This window comes from Mastomys coucha, unplaced genomic scaffold (genome assembly GCF_008632895.1).
Source record: "Mastomys coucha isolate ucsf_1 unplaced genomic scaffold, UCSF_Mcou_1 pScaffold20, whole genome shotgun sequence".
Taxonomy (NCBI): domain Eukaryota; kingdom Metazoa; phylum Chordata; class Mammalia; order Rodentia; family Muridae; genus Mastomys; species Mastomys coucha.
The window spans coordinates 109,097,269-109,111,284 of record NW_022196903.1 but is presented as its reverse complement, the minus strand read 5'-3'; the positions used below and the strand labels follow the sequence as shown (position 1 = coordinate 109,111,284).

At 47.0% G+C, this 14,016-nt stretch overlaps 1 protein-coding gene across 5 annotated transcripts in view; it reads right to left on the bottom strand.

The window, feature by feature from the left end:
- The window catches only part of Ift122 (intraflagellar transport 122), a 70,044-nt gene that overhangs the window by 26,057 nt on the left and 29,971 nt on the right, over positions 1-14,016 (bottom strand). For all 5 annotated transcript variants that reach the window (XR_004122248.1, XM_031383026.1, XM_031383027.1 and 2 more), the window contains 6 exons: positions 12,735-12,926; positions 12,450-12,588; positions 10,723-10,925; positions 8,714-8,851; positions 7,274-7,438; positions 4,584-4,781 (listed from right to left, as the gene is read on the bottom strand). Coding sequence is in view for 4 of the 5 variants with exons in the window: in XM_031383026.1 (XP_031238886.1) it covers positions 4,584-4,781; positions 7,274-7,438; positions 8,714-8,851; positions 10,723-10,925; positions 12,450-12,588; positions 12,735-12,926 (1,035 nt within the window). In the remaining variant the exon portion in view is untranslated. The remainder of the gene's footprint in view (positions 1-4,583; positions 4,782-7,273; positions 7,439-8,713; positions 8,852-10,722; positions 10,926-12,449; positions 12,589-12,734; positions 12,927-14,016) is intronic.

The following is a 14,016-nucleotide window of genomic DNA, read 5'->3' as shown; positions in this document are numbered from 1 at the left end:
ACTTCTTTAAGGCTATAAAGACTGTTGCAGTTGTCCAAACAATCCTGTGTAAGCAGGTGTCATTACTACCTTTGACAACACCCTAGGAGAGGGAGACTCCTGGAGGAGACCTGACTTGCCTGAGGACACAGACCTAACAAATTAAGAATCTGAGGCTAGAGCAAGAGGTGACCTGATATTCTTAGTCCTGTGCTCCTTGTCGTGTGTGTGTGTGTGTGTGTGTGTGTGTGTGTGTGTGTGTGTGTGTGTGTGTGTGTGTGTGTGTGTGTCTGTGTGTCTGTATGTCTGTGTGTGTGTCTGTGTCTATGTGTCTGTGTGTCTGTCTGTGTCTATGTGTCTGTGTGTCTGTGTGTGTGTCTGTGTGTCTGTGTGTGTCTGTGTGTGTGTGTGTCTGTATGTCTGTGTGTCTGTGAATGCGTGCATACACATCAGGCAAAAGCTGAGCTGCGCCTGGCATCTTTAGCAATAAAGACCCTGTCTTGATTTGAGGCCAGTCAATATGCTTCAAGGAGCCTTGTCCCCTTCTGGATTCCTGGGCAGTAAAGATCAATCAGCCAGGACCTCTGCACTAATGGTTCCCAAATGTGAAACTGCAAGTGCTGTTTTCTCCATTCGGGGCCCTTATCTTTGAGATTTCCGGTCCTTTTTAGCCCCCCCTCAGAATTAAAAGAAACCTTTTTCTTTTCAAGCTGACCTACCTACCCTCTGACAGCAAAACACAGCCGTTCCCAGGGGCTTGTTTTTCCTGCAGTAAAGCACCATATACTTCCAGACTAGGAGCAGCTGAGCTAGCACCCAGGTCTGGCTCAGCCACATCCTATCCAGGTGCCTTCTGTTCAGAGACTGCCCAGGTCAGGCTTCTGTGGGCTGAAGTGTGCCCTTAGAAAAGGGCACAGTACCCACCTTCCTGGACCCAGGCTTCATCATCTCCTCAAGCTTTCCCAGACCCTGCCTACTCTGCCCTCACAATGAGCTCTCTTCTCTAGACTCCTCTGGTCCACTTTAGTTCTGTTTTGTGGTTTTTGATATTTCACGACTGTCTGTAATAAGAAGGAGTAATAACAGGGATTGGGGCAAGCAAAACCTGAAAGTGGGTGTAATTAACCCCATTTCACAGTGGCAAAGCCTGGAGTCTCAGCTGCTCTGGGGAGGCTCTGGAGTTCAAGAGTAGTGTGAGCGACATGGCAAGTGCCTGTCTCAAACAAAACAAAAACAAACCCAATGATCCTATTACACAGAAAACAAATGAGGCCTCAAAGAGGAAGATATGGTGTCAGGATGCAGTTGGATCAGGTTACAGAATCAGAATCCAAAACCAGGGCTCCTTTTCCCAAACTGCAGAACTTCTTGTAACAACCGACTCCTCCATGACAAGGGAAATGCTGCGCAAGATGAGCTGATTGTACAGCAGAGAGGTACAACCTGAATGAGGATCTGGAAAACATACTAATGAACCAGTCCCCTTTGAGCAACCCCTTATCTGGCTGCTCTATTCCAAGCATGACATCATGGAGCACAACTCAGGTTTACTGCCCTACTTGGCAGCTCGGACACACCAGTTCTTGCACAAGATGATACAAATTTCGAAAGGAAACCAAAAATCCCAAGAGCAAAAATGGGGCTTTTTGCCTGGTCTGGAGGCCCAAGCCACAAGAAGACTGGAGGCAAGGCGACAGATAAACAGCCTTTGTGTCCAAATCGCCTTTGCCAGTGCTTGGCAGCTCTGCCTGCTGCATCAGCAGGAAGGCTGGCTACAACCAACAGAGGCTCTGGCTACTGACTCTTGAGGCTCTGGCAGAGGAGCCCCGGCAGGCCCTCCAGCTCCTCGTGGCTGGCCAGAATCAGGGAGCAGCAACTGCATTTATTTTTGAGGTTAGGATGGCAGTCTGGGGAGAAAACCTTTTAATAAGCAAAGCCTGTTTGGCACAAGTGAGGAAGAGTGGGCTCCTAGCAGATGTGGTGCTTGGGTTTAGGATGCTGGGAGCAGATAAGGACAGCAAGGAGAGAATCAAGCAGGCAGGCTGTCCTCAGCTGCCACCACACATCGCCCTGTTCCCATCTCTCATGCTCTCTGGTTTTCCACTGTTCATGCATATCAGAATTCACTGCCATGGATTGAATACTCAGTATGGAGCAGAAGCTGATGTGGACACTGCTGTAGTAAACCCCTGCAGCAACAAGTAACATGGGCTTCCATGGCTCCGGGGAAGAGGAAGGCAGTCTGTAGGCCAGGTGTATGTAGGCAGGCAGACTAACAGAGTGTTCTGGAGGAAAAGCAGTCTAGAATGCATGAACATCTTTCAATGTATAAGGCCTCTGGCCCAGCAATTTCAGTCCTGGAATTTATACTAAGTCAGGACATACACAAGAAGATATCCATTATTTGCAAGAGCAAAAAGCTATGGGCAGCCAGGTGTGGTGGCTCACACCTTTAATCCCAGTACTCTGAGGCAAAGACAGGAAGATCGCTGTGGGTCTGAGACCAGCCTGGTCCACACAGAGTTCCAGGGCAGCCAGGACCAATAATGAGACCCTGTTTATAAAAAAAAGGAAAAGAAAAAAATCAAGGCTGTGGGTAATATAAATGTAGGTGCTGGTGGAGTGAGCTATGGACTATCATGTAACAGAAGAGCTGCATTAATTAAAAACAAAGCTGGGTACACAGCAGGGAGGGCATGGGAGCTCGAGGCAGGAAGGTGCTCCAGACTGCACGGTGGAGCAAAGGGACAACTGCATTACAGTCTTGCACATTACTACCTAAGAGGAACTGAGCAACATACACAAGGAATCACTTGTCATTTCTCACACACAGATGTGAGCCTCCAACTGTCTTACTGTTTGAAAATTCTGGTAAAGTCTATTTACTGACATGGCTCAGCATTTCCAGTAGACTGCTGAGCAAAAAGCCAGATTAGGAAGTGGGGTGCTTGGTTTTGGCAATTATTTTTGTTATTAGTGGGGTTTGTTTTGTTTTTTGCTTTAAGAAAGAGTATTATGATGTATCCTAGGCTGCCTTTAAACTTGAGATCCTCTTGCCCCAACCTCAAAGTATTGAGATTATAGGTATGAACCACACTGCTACGTCAGATTGCTAGTCAATAATTCGTCAACGGGATAGGCCTGGAATAGCTAAATGTCATGTTAAAAGAAGATGGCACAAGAGCTGGCAAGATGGCTGAAAAAGTAAAAGTACTTTGCCACACAAGTGTGACAAACTGAGTCCAACATTCAGAACCAACACTGGGAGAAACAATGTCAAAAGTTGTCCTGGGACCTTCAGTCACAGGTGCTCACACAGACAAACTTTAACACATTTTAAAACAGACAATGATGACACAAAGTGATTAAAAGCTCCCTTCTCTTGCTTTTGGTCCACAGTCAGTACAGTCAGTATAATAACATGTCTGGAGTCTGGAGGGATGGTTCCGTGGTTAAGAGAGGACCCATATCACATTCTCAGCACCCATGTGAGGTGGATCAAAACACCCTGAAAATCCAGCTCCAGGGAATCTGATGCCCTCTTCTGTTCTCCATGTGGACCACACATATGTATATATGCACATATACATACATTTTTTAAAAATAAAATATTCTCTTCAAGATAGGATGCTGTGGTTCAAGTTTCTCCTTAGTATTTGTCTTGTATTATGACAGTTCTATAGAGAATGTTTCTCACTTTAGAAACAAGCAGACAGGCAGCTAGGGCAGCTATAACTAGGTCAGTTACCCATGGTGCTGTCTGGGTTCTCCTGTCTGTTTTTCCCTTCCCTATCCTGTGGTTTCTAGTTGGCCTCCTCTCTTTAGGAGACTATGTAGGGCTTCATGTGCCATCTCTGGGTCACATTCCTCAGTGCCCACTCTACCTATTCTCCTCTCACACACAGCATTACCACTCACGCACTTAACGCATCTACCTGTTGGACTTGATACTGACACAGTACTGAATACCGCTAACACAATGCAGCAGGAAGGAAATCAGAAAGAAAAGAGGGCCAATGAATGGCTGTGCTGCCTACATTTATGTCAACTTAGCACAAAACTATAGTCAACTGAGAGGAGGAGACCTCTACTGAAAAAGATACCTCTGTAAAATCAGGCTGAGGGCCAGCCTGTAGAGCATTTTCTTAATTAATAGTTGATGGGGGAGGGTCTAGCCCATTGTGGGTGGGGCCAGTGCTAGGCTGGTGGTCCTGGGCTCTGTAAGAAATCAGGCTGAGCAAGTCATGGGGAACAAGCCTGTAAGAATCACCCCTCCACAGCCTTGGCATCAGCTCCTGCCTCTAGGTTCCTGCCCAGTTTGAGTTCCTGTCCTGACTTCCTTCAGTGATGGACTACAATGTGGAACTATAAGCTTGCTTTTTTGGTCATGGTTTCTCATCACAGCAATAGAAACCCTAATTAAGACAATGGGGCTGATCTTCTCCAGAAACACACGGCTACACACCAACACCCAAGTCCATAGTGCCTTGAGACATCAGATTCCACTCTTCCCTCCTCTTTGCTGCTCTTAGCAGCAGTTTGAGGGCCTGAACACTGTTTTGTGTGTCCTGGAGCCGCAGAGGAGTGGCAGGCACCAGAGTTACCTGTGGCACCTCCACAGCAGACATAGAGAAGACGTGAAGGCAGAAGATCTTGGAGCCGTTGTAGCCAACCACGAAGCCCTGCAGCTTCTGCTGATGCACTGGGAAGGTGCTGGCCTTGATGTTGAGGTAACCTCCTCCAGAGAAGCAAAGCATGTCCTCACACTGGGTGTTCCAGGCCACACTGTTGGCATTTGGTTCCTGAGGGACAGAGGCTGTGAGACTCTGACACCACTCCCACTTTTCACTCCCACCCATTCTTAAGCCTGGGTGACCCTCAAGTACAGACATCAGGATGAAGAGAAAGAGGGAAAGGGGTCAGAAAAGAAGGCACAAGGCAAACTCCTCCATGTACTGATATAGTGAAAGAATTTTTGGAAATGTGCTATTTTCTTCTTTTTTTTAATATTTATTTATTTATTTTATATATATGAGTACATTGTTGCTGTCTTCAGACACACCAGAAGAGGGCATCAGCTCTCATTACAGATGGTTGTGAGCCACCATGTGGTTGCTGGGAATTGAACTCAGGACCTCTGGAAGAACAGTCAGTGCTCTTAACCACTGAGCCATCTCTCCAGCCCCCAGAAATGTGCTATTTTCAAAATTAATATTATCCCCTCCATATTTTAATCAAGGCAGATTCCATTTCTATTAAAGGAAGAAGGTGGAGTGCTGCTCCGTGGTAGCTGACTAGCATGTGTAAGAGGCTGGGTTCCTTTCCCAGCAGGAGTGTGTGTGCACACACTTCCATACATTCCTACCTACCTGGGAAGGAGGTAGAAAGTGTTCGTTATAAAGATTAACAGTGACTGTGTTGGGGTGAGTGGAGTTGTGAGGGACTTCTATTTTCTTTGCCTTTTTTTTTCTTGTTGCTTGTCTGCTTTCTTTGGTCATGAATTTCCACTGTTTTTGTTTTTGTTGTTGTTGTTGTTGATGGTTTGTTTTTTTGGTTTTTTTGGTTTTGTTTTTGTTTTGCTTTTTGTTTTTGTTCTTCGAAACAGGGTTTCTCTGTATAGCCCTGGCTGTCTTGGAACTCACTCTATAGACCAGGCTGGCCTCGAATTCAGAAATCAACCTGCCTCTGCCTCCCAAGTGCTGGGATTAAAGCCACCACTTCCTGGCTCCATTGTTTTTTATAATAAGGAAAAAAATGGGGAGTTCTTTTCAAAATTAGAAAATAACACATTGTCTCTGCATGTGTAACTCTTATGCTAAAAGCACAGTCACACCGGGAGGTGTCCTCTCTCCCAGGATTCTGCTCTACTCTAGAAGCTGGGGCCAACAGAGACTCAGTCCTGCCTGCCCTGAGTCTTCAACCCTCAACAGAGACTTTGTTTTAGTGAGGAATATTGGTACTTCCCATGTGAAGGGGCAAACGCAGTCGGTGATAGACTAGGAAGGTCGTGTCTCCTGTATGACCTGAGAGTCACCTTTGCTACCTCTCCAGAGAAGCTGCAGAAAGGGCCATGCACCTTTTCAACGCCCACACAGGACACTGAGGGGCTTCTAACCACCTCCAGGTCCAGGCAGTGGTAGTGCTGAGGCTGGGGAGAAGGGTGACATTTAGGGCTAGTAAAGCCTAGCACTGAGCACACCGAAGCATCTTGTTTGCTCCTGGGTTGTTCCTGTGGCACCTCTTCTAGCATGGGGAAGGAGTTAGCATGCAAAAGGTCCTGGGTTTGATCTCAGCATAATATAACATCTATAGCCCCAGTACTTAGGAAGTGGAGAGAAGGGATCATCCTAAAGTTCATCCTCAGCTGGAGGCTAGCCTGAGCTATGGAGAGATCCTGTCTCAAAAAGAAAAAAAAAGGAAAGAGAGAGAGAGAGGGAGAGAGGGAGAGAGAGAGAAATCCATGAATGCAGGTTCTTTCCCCTGAACCCTCTGCTTCCTCTGTGCCATGACGTGATAATAACTGAAGTCATTTTGGGTACTGGTAGCTGTGTGGCCCTGTCCAACTGACTGAGGAAAGCCAGGCACTTCTACCCTGCTGGATCTGTTGCCAAGGACAAGGAGGGCCTTGGAAGGGGACCCATGTCTATGTATGACATTAGGAAACCGTGCAGGAGAGCAGAGAGCAGAGGCTCTAGTCTCAGGGGATCCTCACTTCATATACATTGGATCTGACCACTCACAATAAATACCCCAAAGAGGCCAAGAGCAGCCCTAGTGTGGCAGAAAGCCAGCCAGGTGATGGGTACATTTTTTGGACTGCTCAGTGACACACTTCTTTCAGCCACAGGACCAAAGACTGTGGAAACAATGCCCGTCCCCAGTGATCCATACAGCTATTGTGCTGCAGTGTCCTGGGGAGTAAGCTTAGGTGAACTTCTACATGTCCCTCCTAGTGCGCCTTAGGCTATTGGTAGCAACCAGCAGTCCTGGGTAGGGGACTCAAGACTTCATCAAAAGAGTCACCACCACACATTAACTTGGCCACCAGACTTGTCACCATCCACTCAGGTACTGCTTATGGCTATGTGAACAGGGAATTATTCCCATCTTCCTGACAAGGAAACCAGTGCTCAAGAGGCTGGCCCAGCAACCTCTTCCCTGGGGCTTTTCAGAATCCACGCCTGTGCTCGGTCCCAGGAACTTATTCCTCCCAGACAGGGCTGGGTGCCTCCTTGCACAACTGGGAAGCTCAAGGCTTCCCTGTTCCAAAGGCTGCCTCCATCTAGGACTTCACCTGGAAAAGCAGCTCCTTTGTGTGGATGTCGTACACCAGGCATGTGTCATTTTCATCCACCACAGCCAGCTTGTTCCGGGAGGCACTCATGTCCAAGCAGCGCACGGCTGTGGCCTGCTTCAGCAGGACAATAGCGAAGAGATTGTCCACAAAGATCTTCAAAATCTGGCGAAATTTCAGAGAAATAAGTGTGAGTTACCACAGCAACCAGACCCTGGACCACTGCCAGACTCTTGGCATCCCATGTGTTCTACAAGAACAACACCCACTAACTCCTCCAGAAGCTGTGTGCAGAGAAAAGACTCATTAAATAAAGCAGGGGATGGGGTGGGGGAGGTGGGTACCATCCTTAAGAGTCCAAAAGCATGGTTCATAGGAGGTCACTGAAGCAACAACAGGCCTGAGGCATGCCAAACTCACTCTAATGTCTGTGCGAACTAGGGACATTTTTAATGATACTGCTTAAACTGCAGGGTAGAGGAGCCATACACTAACACAGGAAGGGCTACTGTAAACACCGGGGAGACATCTGGTATAAAGTAATAATGACGGTGCTGATGATGACAGCTGCCATTCACTGACATCCCTGTTTCTGACAGCCCTGGGAAGAAACAGTATTGTCCTTATTTGGACAACTTGAGCCTCAGAGAGGCAAGCTCATCTGCCTAGGGCCAGATAGCTAGTGAGAAGGAATGTGGTCCCAGGTTAACCTGACCCCAAAGTCATGCTCTCAGCCTCCCATGAGACCTGACAGCTGACTGGGGAAGTTGAAGACTCTTCCCCACTTGGGTGCTGCTGCTTGACAGCTTCTACTGTCTCATGCTCCACGACTTCCGTCCCCAGCAAAGGCCTGACAAGCTTCAGCCACAAGCCATCTGCTACACAGCTTGGCTCTCAGGCTAATGTAGTTATATTTTCACTTTCAAATTTCTATGTAGCCCACATAGAACTTTCTTATTTTAAGCAGAGAATGTAGATGAACACACAGAGAATCTGTTCAACTTCACGTAGCCTAGATTTCCTAATCGATTTGTCCAAACAGGCCATTTTTCTTTTAGGTTCTAGTAACACCCTAAGGACCAGCACCATCTAGGCCTCAGACAGGAATACTAATTAATCCAGACACTCCCTAATAAGGCTCTGACCTCTTGAGCAATCTCTGCCTGCCTCTCCAGCAATCCACTAAAGCTGTGTCTCCCACAAATCCCACCTTTGGGGTGACCTTAGGCACACTGATCCCTGCTACGTGCCGCCTGAAAGCCACGGCACCCACTCTGCCAGGCATAAGCATGCTGGGAGTCTGAGAGCCATGGCCCTTTGGCCTGAAGCTGTCTTTATGAAAGCACACTCCAGGCTGTCTACAGCCCATCCCACATCATCCCAGACAGGAAACCCATGCCTGCCTGGATAGCAACTCCATGGTAGCACAGGAAGACCCACCTGGCCGTTTTTCAGGCCTACCAACAGACCTTCTCTTCCAGCAGGGCCACCGATCACCTTGATGTAGCGAATGAGAGATTCCATCTGCCATTCCCTTTCCTTCACTCCACTGAAGGACAGGCACTGGAGCCGTTTCTCCTAGGAAGTGAGCATGGAGGTTCAGAGGAAGAGTGCTTGCCCAGCCCTCTTGGGGAAACTACCCTACACCATCAGTGGTAATCTAACCCTGGCTCTCCCCGACCCTGCCATCACTAATCCACCACAGACTTCCTCAGGGGCCATCTTCAACATGGGCCTCCAGAGCCGCCAGCAGCAATCCACTGACTTGCCATAACTATTCTCTAGCTTGGGGTAGCTTTAAGTGGCAAGAGGCCTGAGACCCTCACACAGGTTTTGATACTGGTTTTCCACTAGAATGAATGGCTCCTAAACAACTTCTTCCTTTTTATCTTTCTAACAGGCCTGGGAAAAACCAGGACCACCCATAGTAGGCTTTTTATCTTTTCTAACAGGCCTGGGCAAGATCAAGTCTACCTTCAGTAGGCTTTTTATCTTTTCTAACAGGCCTGGGCAAGATCAAGTCCACCTTCAGTAGGCTTTTTATCTTTTCTAACAGGCCTGGGCAAGATCAAGTCCACCCACAGTAGGTTTTTTATCTTTTCTAACAGGCCTGGGAAAGACCAGGTCCACCCATAGTAGGCTTTTTATCTTTTCTAACAGGCCTGGGAAAGACCAAGTCCACCCACAATAGGCTTTTTTCAAAGTCTTTCCAAAACTCCTCATGGCACTGACCTAGGGACTTTTAGAGGTCTATGACTGGGGTAAATTTTTTCTTTTGAAAAACCAAACCAAACCAAACCAAAACCCTCTTAAGAGTAGTGGTTCTCAACGTGTGGGTCATGACCCCTTTGGGGGTTACATATCCTGCCTACTAGATATTTACACTGTGATTCATAACAGTAGTAAAATTACAATTATGAAGTAGCATAGTAATAATTTTATGGTTGGGGGTCACCACAACATGAGAAGTGGTCTCAGAGGGCTGCAGCGTTAGGAAGGTTAAGAACCACTGCCTTAGAGACTTTTTTTTTTTTTTTTTGGTGGTATAGATCTATAGTTCCAAGTACTCTGGAGACTCAGCAGGAGGAACATTGCAAGTTCAAGGCTTGCCTAGGCTACAGAGTGAGTTCAAGAACAGCCTGGTAAACTTCATAAAACCTAGTCTTTTTTTTTTTTTTTTTGGTTTTCAATCCACCTGCCTCCGCCTCCCAAGTGCTGGGATTAAAGGTGTGTGCCACCACTTCCCGGCAAAACCTAGTCTTAAAAAAGGTGGTAGAGAGAGATTAGGGATATGGTTCCATTGTAGCGGACTTTACTATTGTAAGCAAGGCCCTGGGTTCAGTTCCTAATGCCTCAAGAGAAAAAAGAAAGAAAGAAAAGTATTCTCTTAGGAGGTAAAACTTCCACTTAAAAAAATTTATCCTAGCGGGGAGCAGTGGTGGTAGTGCACGCCTTTAAATCCCAGCACTTGGGAGGCAGAGGCAGGCAGATTTCTGATTTCAAGGCCAGCCTGGTCTACAGAGTGAGTTCTAGGACAGCCAGGGCTACACAGAGAAACCCTGTCTCGAAAAACAAAACAAAAAAACAAAAAAACAAAAAAACAAAAAAAAAAAAGAAAGAAAGAAAAAAAAAAAAAAACATGTACCCTAGATGGGTGTGACCCATGGCTTCAACTCAGCACTCAGGTAAACTGGGGACCATGAGCTTGAGGCTAGCCTGAGCAACTTTGTAAAACACTATCTCAAAACAAAACAAAGCTTCACTGTAAGACGCTTTACATCTAATCCCAGTGTATCAACAAACTCCACAGTCCAAAATCATCCCAGCCATAGACTTCATCTCTCTAAAAAAAAGATTCATCCAGATGCCAAGGACCAGCCACTGAGTCATGACCATCTTTTCCCCCGAGGTAGACCCCTGCCCTTGGGGAGGAGGGGTGAGCTGCCCACCTGGCACAGGATGATGTGGTCGGCACATACCACCAGCAGGTTGCACTCAAACTTCTTGACAATTTTCTCCTTTACCCGGTAGTGCATGTCTGCTGAGTCATCAGAGTACAACTCGTAGATGAGGATCTTCTCTGGCAGCTGGATAGCTAATCGATTTTTGTAGATGGCAATTTTCTTGACAAGCTCTCTGCATTTAATCCGAACTGTCAATGGAGGGAAAGAGACTCTAGCAAAAGGTTGTTAAGTAAGGTGAAAGGCAGAGAAATTAAAAGCCATCATTTATTTATCTAATGTTCCTGACAATTAAAGTGACACACTCTCATTACAAAAATCTTTAACGGGCTGGAGAGACAGCTCAGTGTTTAAGAGCACTGCTGCTCTCTGAAGACTTGGGTTTGATTCCCAGTATCCCTCTTAACTCCAGTTCCTGGGGATCTGTCGCCCTCTTCTGGTCTCTTCAGGCACTGCACACACATGACAGACATGCAGGCATTCAGACATACACTTAAAGTAAAACTAGGTCAATCTGTTAAAACCTCTCCCCAGAGCACTGCCAGCTCTGTTGACCGTGGTGCAGAGCTACATATGCTACCATTTCAGGGAGAAACAGAGAGGTCAAGCAGGCAAAGCCATTGACACTTGTCCTACATGTCTGAGGACATCTATGCTCCTTACTCTGCACAGCCTCTAGTGATCAAGAGCCCACCCACCACAATGACATTTCATAGCCGGCCACAACCCTGCAACCTTCCTGACCACAGGGACTTCCATGCAGGAGGCTCTGCTTCTCTACAGACCAAGTGGGGTAAACAACACAAAGGACTTGCTGAGCTGTCCCAGTGGCTATATTCCCGCCACCTAGATGGAATTTTCAAAACACACATCTACCCTGGCAGGGACACAAGAAGCCACACTGAATCTACAGGAGGGTCCCCAACTGGGACCCCTATACAAAGACACCTGGCCATTTCTGGTCAGCAGCATACAAATAGCATATGTGCTCAGCACATCTAGATCTGGATACAGCTGAGTGGAACTTGACCTCCTTCCCCAGCAGAGCTACTTACCTGAACAGAAGGGAGTTGTCAGAGTTTAGACTGTGGGAGACTGGATCTCTGGTCCTCTGACCAAGCCTGAGTCTATCTACTGCCCCTACGTGTCTAATAGAAGAACTTAAGAACTACCAAAGGGTGAGTAGAAGCTGAGGGCAAAGTGTGCCAAAGTGGCTCTGACCAGAGATGGTAAATGTCCACAAAGCCCCATGCAGGTCAGCCATCCCAGCTCTGCCTTGCCAACTCAGTGTCTCATGGAGTCCACTTACACCAAAGAATTACTTGTAAAATGTAAAGAGTTGGTGCTTTTAAAAAACAAAACAGCCAGGCAGTGGTGGCGCACGCCTTTAATCCCAGCAGTTGGGAGGCAGAGGCAGGCGGATTTCTAAGTTTGAGGCCAGCCTGGTCTACACAGTGAGTTCCAGGACAGCCAGAGCTACACAGAGAAACCCTGTCCTGGAAAAACAAACAAACAAACAAACAAAAACAAAAACAAAAAAACAAAGACAAAAAACAAAACAAGTTTTACTGCTTTTGCTAGATCCTCAAAGAGAACTGCATCCTCCTTTTACTGCCAGAAGCTAAAGCAAGGCCAGGGGAGACATTTCCTACTATTTTACATGTCACCCACCCCTTTTGCTAGTGTCTATAAGCAAGGGCAAGCTTGCCTCTTACCTTTCTGCTCTGTGATCAGGTGTTGCACAATGACATCTGTCATGCTGTCTCTATAGGCATATCGATCCTTGTAGAGTCCGTGGACTGTGCTGAAGATGAGCTGGTAGAAGGAAATGGTGCCATCCTGGCAGCCGACCACCTGTACAGAAGAGAGCTGTGAGTCTAGGTTGAGGGGACAGCAATCTCCCTTCACCTGTTAGGAGCAATGGCCAAGAATCTGCGTGGCTGGGCTGACCTCAGGGCCTCCTCTAGCAATGCTCCGCAGGGTGGACTTCCCCTACTCACCACATAATTGGAGTCAGGTTTCACTCTACAGGTCCACACCCAGGAGTTCTGCTCCCCAACGGTCCCCAGTCGCACTCCATCCTTGGTGAAAAGAGATACCTGCTTGTCTGAGCCTCCCACCAAAATGTACTCTCCTTTAGTGAAGTAGCTGATGCAGCAGGGGTCAAAGTTCAGTGGCCGATCCTTCCCGATCTGAGGAAAGAGAAAATACACCAAGTGAAAGACCAGTCCACAACCACAAACAGTGAGGGCCTCCCACCAACATTAGGCATGCAGGGGGAATGTTAGGAAGGCAAGGGGGCTGCCTAGCCTCATCTCCTGAGCTAGTCCATTTCCTACACAGGCCTCTCCACCTCTGGAACCCACTCTTCCCCTCAACACAGCCAAACCCTTGGCTCCTAAAGTCTACTGTGCCTGACCTAAATGTTGGGAAGTTAGCCAGACCTTCTCAGCCAACCTGGAGGCCAGAGAGTCTTTCCCTCGCTCATCCATCTCGCACATGCTCAGAGGCTCACCTCAGCTTCTTTACTCTGTTGTTTTTTGTTTTTGTTTTTTTCCTGAGCTTGTTCACTTGAAAAGACTGCCCTTTATTCTTTATTCAATTTAAGAACAATAGCCCTAAAAACCTAGTTTTTGTTTTAAGGTTTAGGGTCAATTTACAAATGTTTTCCTATTTATAAATCTAGTAAAAGTGAGCAGTCAATTGATACTGACAGTTTAATGAGTGCAATTTGAACATATAAAACCACTGAAGTAGTCAGCTCCAATTTCAACTTAGTTAATTCCCTTCAACTAATTTAAACTGCAATTATAAATTTAGTATGTTCACTTTTCTTTCCTTTTTAGGAATTTCAAATGCCTAACAACCAAAAGCTTCCCTCCTACCTCCCAATGCTACAAAGTCTAATAAGAAAACTCCAGCACCTGTCATGACTTTGCTAGCTGAAGCTGCTGGCTGAGACTTAGGACTCCTCTTCCATGTAACAGCCTGCGGCTCTAGACTAATTACAAGGACCAATGGAAGGTAGAGTGACCAAAACAGTGTGACCAAAGCAGAGTGACCAGAGCAGAGTGACCAGAGCAGAGTGACCAGAGCAGAAGTGACCAGAGCAGAGTGACCAGAGCAGAAGTGACCAGAGCAGAGTGACCAGAGCAGAAGTGACCAAAGCAGAGTGACCAGAGCAGAGTGACCAAAGCAGAGTGACCAGAGCAGAAGTGACCAAAGCAGAGTGACCAGAGCAGAGTGACCAGAGCAGAGTGACCAGAGCAGAGTGACCAGAGC